Source organism: Medicago sativa, chromosome 4 (assembly GCF_051527215.1).
Source record: "Medicago sativa cultivar Bolivia chromosome 4, Bolivia_mono, whole genome shotgun sequence".
Taxonomy (NCBI): domain Eukaryota; kingdom Viridiplantae; phylum Streptophyta; class Magnoliopsida; order Fabales; family Fabaceae; genus Medicago; species Medicago sativa.
Window position 1 is genome coordinate 5,245,851 of NC_140752.1, and position 8,800 is coordinate 5,254,650.

The window sequence follows — 8,800 nt, forward strand, 5'->3', positions numbered from 1 at the left end:
TGATCACTCACTATCGAAGATAAACTTTGCGAGATAGTTGCTCAGAATAAACTGCTCTAAAGCGATTCTGTTGAATGTTTTGGGCTATTTTTATTCTTGGACATTATCTTTTATGGGATTGTTGGACATGATTGTTAAATAATTAATCATTTCAATTTCAATATCTTTTATGCAAATTCACTTGATTATTAAGGCTAGGTACGATATATCTTGCATTCATCAATTCTTGTTCATTTTATTCTTGGAAAAGATTCTTTTTAATAGCTAATTTTTAATCTTATTTGACAATCCAACCATGTGAAACATGCATGAGAATCGGTCATATAACTCACCATTAAAACCATGGGCATGTTGAGAAAGATGAATGATGAGTTCCTGTAAGGATTCCATTTTTCATGCAAAAACTCTATAAAGCTTGGGCACGATCTTTTAAAATGCATGAGAACAAGGTAGTTAAAATTGAGATTTTATGCAAAAGCAGAAAGGGGAAGTCAAATCGTAAAAAAACTTAAATCACACTTGAAATATATATGTCACAATTAAAATTCCCAAGCATAGTAGTACACATAACAGCATAGTTGCATAACACTTTTGTGTAATTGAAACTTAAAATATGTAAGTATTTAAGTAATTAAAACACTAACACTCGCATAACACCTGAAATACTTATGTAATTAAACGGTAAATCAAACTCATCAGTCTCAAATAAAACAACTAAAGTTTCTTCAAAAGTCGTCTAGGTGCCTCGACACAAACGCCCTCACCACTACCTTCTATCCTGCTCAAGACTGACTCCACGTCTTCCATGGCCACTTGTTTAACATATTCCAAATCATCATCAGGCTTCACCAAATATAAACTAGCGCCAGCAATAGCATGTTCAAGTCCCTGCAATAACAGGAAATCTTATCAAATCTTTGATTCTCTACACATTTTTAAACATAAAAATGAAGATAAACATAATTGGATATAATCTGGCATAAAAGAAGTCAACTCAATATCACCACGTACCTGGGCAGTGATCTTGATGCCCATCACAGCTTTGATTTCTTTGTGATGCATAAATGATCCCTGAAATTCGAGAACCGTTACTTAGCTGGAAGGCATACTAAATAATCAAATACAGCTCCTCTGTTGAAGACCCCTCAGACTAAGAGGGTGTTTCCCAATTCCCATCCCCTCGATTGACATAGTTCCAAATTCCTTCCAGCATAGTAATATGAATTATGAAGTATGAACCATGAACAACTACACTTGCTATATCTCAGTTCCTTCATGTTAAGAATATAATAATCATTTCCTAAGTTTCCAACACTTAGTATTTGCACCCATTCAAATTTCTAAATGCCTTTTTCCTACCCCAAACCATACTTTAGTACCAAATTGAATAAAATATGTCAAGTCAACCAAGACCAAAATAGTATCTGGTCCACATGCACACTAGATAGTTATGGACCAATGCAGACTAGATAGTTATGGACCAAGGTTACATTGTTTTCCTATAAAGCAACAAATTTGATAGTAAAATTAAATTAATCAAATGCAAAAGATATAACAGTACCTTAATACAAAGTTCCTCCATTGGATGAGGTGTCAATAAAGCTCGAATTGTAGTAACAATTGGACCCTGTATTATAAACTTCATTAGTCAGAGGTAGAAAGCAAGTATGAACAGATGTAGTTAGAATCTGAGATGCTTGCCTTCATTCCAGACACAACTATTCGATCACCTTGACGAAGAACACCTTGAGCTAAAACAACATCAATAGTAGTTCCATAGCCTTCAATAACCTTGACTTCCAAAACAGTACACTGGTAACCACAGTCAAATAATAGTTAGGTCTCTATTGTTAAACAATCAGGAAGCATTCAAGAGTTCAACCACTTCAATATTATGTGAAAATAAGGCTAACCTGTACGTCTTCACTGTACGTAAATTTCTCAATCATGGTCTTTTGGGTCCAACCAAACAATAGAAATAACATGTCCGTGATTCCTTCACCACTGAAATATCAAATACTAGAACATCAATACAAAAACACCGACAAAGAATTAAGCAGCTTTTACGTAACGTTATAGTTATGCTTTATTTCCCGGAAACAAAGATTTTCCGTTCACTCTATGCTCCTACCGAATTATCAGATTTGGGAAGATTTCACGTATGGCACAGACAGGTTAAAAACAATTTGGGAGATACCCATAAAGTTGGGATGTTCTGAAACACATGAATGTTTGAAACAGTCAAAAGACGTCTCTTTCTAATTATGGCAAAAATGATAAAGATTAAAGAAGCACATGCAAATTCAATAGATACTTGTCCATAACCAAAAAAATACTTGATGTAAAATAAACCTAAAAAATGGAGACAATATTGTATGTTGATCCTATAATATCGTTGACACTGTTTAAGGTTAAAAAAAGTAAATACAATTCAACATCCTAACATCGGCACTGCAAAAGATTACATATGTTTTCACCTTGATGCATTGGTAGTCGGGTCATACTTGTCAATCCTGGATAATGGCGGCCGACCCTAAAAGTTGGATAGTGTGAAACGGGATGGCCTTTTAATTTATTTAATAGTTTATGGTTTATATTTGCATATTGGGCCTTAAGGGCCCAAAGAAATGAAGTCATCTCCTCTTTCAACATAGAGTGCGCCTCTACACTAAGAATAAGTAGCAGCCGCAGCAGAAACAGGAAAACAAGATATCTGGCCAGAAAATCAAGACATTTGTCGCAGGAAAATAGATATTTGTCGACAGAAAATGCAGATCCAGCGACAATAACCCTTTCTTTCATCTTCAAAATGACTCCGCACTGTCATAGCGGAGACAACAACACAATATATCTACGATGTACCACGACGAAGAAAGTCATGGCGGACGCTACTCCCTTCTGAGACGTGGCGCTGCAGGTGGGGTGGCCACCCACTGCGACACAAAGCTCTGCCGCAATAGCAGCACTATTTGCTGTTTTTGACAACTCTGGTCTTCCACACACTATTTTCATTTGACTAAAAGGCCGCAGGTTTAGTCATGGTTTCAGGAGCGGAGGAGAACCAAATGCCTCCTGACTCCATTTTGGCTCTCTAATATTGGGGAATTTAGAGGGGGGATAGAAGACAGGTCAGTACAAATTAAAGCTGATCGATGAAAATATCCTTACATAAAATGTAACTGATGGGAACCAAATGGTGATGGAAATATAATCTGATAAAAGTGGAAAAATCCTCCTTAAAACCAGAGAATAGACGAACATGGAAACAAATGGAGCTGGGCACCTTGCAGGATTGAAAATAAAAAAGAAACTACGAAAATAAGAGCAGCCAGCGATCCAACTTTATTTGGTCGACCTAATCCCCAGTAACCACTTACTAGTTCCTTTCGTGCCTTTTGATTACCCACTCTCCTTATAACTTCCCCCTCTTCTCTCTTAATTCTAGATTAGAATCTTCTCTACTACTCTTTTCCATTTGTCCCATTCTGATATTTCTCCCGTACATAACTAACGGGCTTATCATTAATGGTGGGCCTAAAAGTGTACCAAAATGATGTAAAAGAAACAAAAGTTAATTAGCCCCTCCCCTCATATTAAACCAAACAAATTCTAAGTGGATGCAGGAACAAGACCAGTGAATAGGTTTCAAAACTATGACTCGCCCATTTTGTGGTTCTCGTTCTCAATGACAAAAGAGACATTAACTATATCCAAGAATAACATGATTCCATGGCAACTTTAACCACAAAGAATTGGAAAGACCCAACGGATAATGGGGGCTACAAAACCAGCTATTGTGCCATTTACCAACCCCAAAAAAATGATTTCAGATAATAGGTGGAGTGAAAGAGAGTTGTGGCTATAAGAAAGACTACACAGTTACCTTATTGCACTTGTCGGCACAATGCTGAATGTTTCTCCCATTGTATTGTTTTCATAATACAATTGAGCATTTACACCAAGCATCCTGAACTGAGAAACAATCTAGAAGTAAAACAAGAAAAATTAGCACAGCGAACATGAACAAAAACTATCTGCCACAACTTAGAAAAAAAGAAGGAAAAAAATGCTTTTTACTACCTTAATGACCCTCCTACGAAACTCAAGTTTAGCACTCGCATATTGCTGCATCAATGCTTCACGAATTGGAGCATTGCGACATGTTTGCCAGGCACAAATCCTGTCCACCTACAATTTTGCAAGAACAGTGTGACAAAACTGAGTAACTTACAAGGAACAAATATTGGATTTTGGAAGCAGTAGAATGCTCACCTTATTCAAGACAATGATGAAGTCTGTGTTGGTCCTTTTTAATAGATCGAGTGAATCTATAGTTTGTTGCTGTATGCCATGCATAATGTCTACAACCAAAATTGCGATATCACATAGACCTGAACGCTTGAATGATTGGTGGCATGGGGCATCAATAACAAGTAGACTTCTTCCACGGATTTCCTGAGCAGGATAGTGTGTGAAACTGCAAGCTTCATGACCTTGTTGAACATTGCTACCTCGAATACAACGAAGAAGCATGGTTTTGCCAGAGGATGCATCACCCATGATGCTGCAAATAGGCGACCGGAGGTTCCCAGCACTCGGCGGCTTAGAAGGAACAGCAGACAATTGCTTTCTAGGTTGAGTTTCATCAGCCACCACAGGCTTGAAAACAGTTCTATTTGTAGCATCTGTGTAAATAGTATATATTAGGTTACAATATGTTTAACCATTATCAAAATCAAAATCATAATTCTAAAGATTTAGTTAGCATTACCTTTCTTAATGACCGGAGCCTCCCTCGAATTCCAACCGCCTTGATACTGCGGAGGAGGAGGGCGATTCTCTTGGCCGCCACCCATTTTTTCAGATTAGGGTTTTCAAACCACCAATAATTGGATCGATTCGATTCCCACGGATTTCCAAGGGAAAATAAACGAGATTCGTGTATGATTCGATGAACGAAAGAGAAAATCTGATTTGATCGCTCGCTCGCTCGCTCAGAAACCGAAACTTGGAAAACTTGGAGAATAAACGATCAATACCTGTATATAAAGAAAAGAAGGGATTTCGAGGATATTTTGGACCAATCATGTTTTTAAAGAATAAAATTTTTTATATAAACTTTTCTTTTTCCGTAGTATAAGTTTTTTTTGACAAGTTTTATCCGTATAAGTTCTTTTTTGAGAAGCTGTATGTAAATTGTTTATTTATTTATTTGACTTTAAAATATTTGTATAACTATTATATGATGATCCCTCAAAAAAAAAAAAACTATTATATGATGATAATTTTTAGACAACCAATTACAAGAGAGAATAAAAAGATTATCATCAAAATTGTTATCAAATGGTTATTCAAACATCAGTATTTAGCTAAGTAGTGAGCTATTATGCCGAAAATTTAAACTATGAAAAAATGACATTAAAATTAATATAATCCCCAATAATAGTTCTAACATTGATTCCTCTATAATATTAAAAAAAGACGCGTCTTTTGTTGATTCCAACCTCTTACACATAGCTACAACTTCTACTACCTCTAAATCTAGCGATTGAAATATTTGTCCAGCAATAACGACAACACTTTTATTTTCTCGCACTTTTAGTGACATGCTAACTATAAGAAATATGATTTAAAGAATATGCACCATCAATTAAAACCAGTTTTACACTAACATTCAATCAAAATCAACTATTTTGCCACATAACCTCACTCTTGTATGGGTAGTTACAATATGGAAGTATTGTAATCTCCCATTGAATTCGGTGTAAAAATGTTTTACACCGATGGAGTATACCTATTAAACTTTAAGAAACATCCTTAAAAAAACTATAAGTAATAAAATATTATGGAATATTCAATGATTATTATTGATGGACTCAAGGATCTTGTGTACATGATTATTAATTTTTGTTAACTCTCCTATTCTTGAGGGAAAAAGCACCGACAATCTAGAATTTGGATGTGAGGTAAACAAAGTCCGGCTAATAATTGTTCTGTGTAGGAATCAAACTTAAATTTTCTAACAATTCGTCGGTTGGTAAAATTTATTAACCATTTAAACTCAATTGTTTGGTTTCATATGTACATGATGAATTGGTAAGCTAAGAAATGAAAATAAATCATATTAATCGTGGCCCATGAAGGCTCGTATGTATTTGGCCATCGTCTAATTCTACCTAATTAACACACATGAAGACTAATAAAATTGACATAAATAAATATGAGTAAATAGGCAATTACTCCTCTGAAATTGTAAGTTCCGTCAATTACCCCTCTGAAATTGTACAATGTTAATCAATTTACCCCCTATGTCAAATTTTTCATTTAGTGAACATGACTTTTTGGAAATACCCCCCTGAAGTTTTGCACTTATATGCAAAATGCCCCCCGTACTTGAAAATTTATATATTTTTTTATGTGTAATGAGAACTATTGTTGTTCTTTTTTATTTATTTATTTGGGGGGAAATAGGATAGAAAGGTAACACAGTGATTTCCTTGATGATTGATTTATTAAATTTAATCTGGAGAAGTGAATGAATGATACCATCTTAAAAATGAGAACTAATTTGAGGTTTGGTCTTTTCTTTTTCACATTGCATGTCATATTAGAGTACTAATCTTGTTCTTGTCTTGTGAAGGTTGTGCACACTCCTTAATTGTGACTTTGTTTCTCCTTGTTGCTACTCATGCTAAGCCTAAGCCCGGTAAACTCAAAGCGATGAGTGTGAGTTATCTCAGGACCAGTTGTAAAAATAACCATTATTGTCACTTTAAAAAATACACATTTTTCCCTTCCCCAAATTAAAAAAAAAAAAAACTATGGGAAAAGCAAACAGGTATAAGTCTAATTTGATGTGTATATGCATGTAGTTTTCCCAAACTTCAAAATTAATAGTTATCTTTAATATTTAACTGTTAATTGTTTGCCTTTAAGAAAAAAATATATAAATTTTTAAGTTCGGGGGGCATTTTGCACATAAGTGCAAAACTTTAGGGGGGTATTTGCAAAACGTCATGTTCACTAATAGAAAAATTTGACGGAGGGGGTAAATTGATTAACATTGTGAAATTTCAGGGGGGTAATTGAATTGTTAACTTCAGGAGAGTAATTGACGAAACTTACAATTTCATGGGATAATTGCTTATTTACTCAAATAAATATTCGTAATAATATAAAGAATATTTGATCTCACCCCCACAATCTTAGCGGGAGAACGTGATGCTCTAAGATTGTTCCTGAAATCATGAAGGAGTGTTAAGGGTAGACAGTTGGGGAAGATATATGAAATTTGATGATGCAAGGAGACATGAAGGACTCAGTCGTGGTCACCGGAGGGACCATGAACTTTGTGAATTGGGCTATTCAACTCTAGAAGCAAGTTACATCACGTTTGCAACACCATGACCGTATTCAGCCACAACATTGAAGCATGATAATAATGTGGGTTGGTGTTTGAAGGACCATAAAAGTAAGTTGTCACCAAGATTGGATCTACTGGTATGTGGAGAGCCTCCCCAATATGCATTTGTGTAATAAATCAAGGCTTAATGGTGTGTTTAGTCCTTGCAATTAGGCGGCATTTAAAAATTAGTCCCTGCAATCGTTAATCCTGGCAATTTGCCCTTGCATTTGTTAATCATTTAAAATTTCGTCCTTCTCCCCACTTAATCATTGCCACGTCACTAATCTGCTTACGTGGCAGTTTGATTAGCAAAACTTGCCATGAATGGACGAAAATAGCCCTGGCTTCTCAGGTAAACGTGAAAGGACGAAATTACCCCTTAAATCATTCATCTTCCTCTTCTCCTCCAAGATGGGTCACCTTCGTTGGAGCAAAGACAAAACAGAAAATCCTTCGTCCCCGCATCACAAACCACATTGTGGCCAGCATAACCAAAAGCTATATCCCCCCAAAGCACTGAATATACCAAACACGTTTCCTGCTTTGGTAGTATATCTGCTACCATATTGAACATCTGGTAAGGCACCTCTGTGAATTGAAGCTATCCAAGCAATGGTTGAGTAGCTGTTGTATGAGGAAAAATAATTGAAGCTAAGATCCATTATAAACAACTTTTATATATACTCCCGTCCCCTGCTAACTGAACTGAATTCTCATAAAAACAATAGTGAATCGTCGTACCGGAATCGACGATAATCCCTCCATTCCCAGCGGAATCCACCTCAAAACTCGTCTCTGGTATTGCAAGCATCTCGCCGCCGACGAGAAAACGGTGAATCAAACTCTAACGTTGAAACAAAGTCAGAATCACGATCCACTTAGCAATACGAAAACGACGTCGAATTGAGCTGTGCCGGAAAAGAAAGTGGACCACATCATCCCGTCGCCGGAGATCCAGATACGATCCACCGCTTCTCAACCGGTTAAACACCGACGGATTTTCATTATCATACCAAAACTCGTTTCTGATTGTGTTTTTGTTGCAGGGGTAATTTTCCAATTGTGTTTTTGCTGCAGTTAACATGAGTTTGGTGGGTGGTGGTGGCTGTGATGGTGAAGGGAGAGAGGGAAGAAGATGAGAGAGGGGTAATTTTGGTCAATTTGGTCCCTGAATAAGGGCATTTTTGTACATTCAGTTCAGTTTTCAATAACTCAGCATCATTCCCTCTTAATCAGTGACGTGGCGGTGATTAAGTGGGGAGAAGGACGAAATTTTAAATGATTAACAAATGCAAGGGCAAATTGCCAGGATTAGCGATTGCAGGGACTAATTTTTAAATACCGCCTAATTGCAAGGACTAAACACACCATTAAGCCATAAATCAAAGATGTAGT

At 36.2% G+C, this 8,800-nt stretch overlaps 1 protein-coding gene across 1 annotated transcript; it reads right to left on the reverse strand.

The window, feature by feature from the left end:
* Positions 1-499: 499 nt before the first annotated feature.
* LOC146925699 (eukaryotic translation initiation factor 5B-like) lies at positions 500-5,019 on the reverse strand. The gene is made up of 9 exons (XM_085758096.1): positions 4,772-5,019; positions 4,273-4,685; positions 4,081-4,188; positions 3,884-3,984; positions 1,914-2,004; positions 1,702-1,812; positions 1,562-1,627; positions 1,012-1,071; positions 500-888 (listed from the first exon to the last, which is right to left on the reverse strand). Exons 1-9 carry the CDS (start codon positions 4,854-4,856, stop codon positions 715-717), a joined length of 1,209 nt encoding a protein of 402 aa, XP_085614222.1. The 5' UTR covers positions 4,857-5,019; the 3' UTR covers positions 500-714.
* Between the last annotated feature and the right edge of the window lie 3,781 nt (positions 5,020-8,800).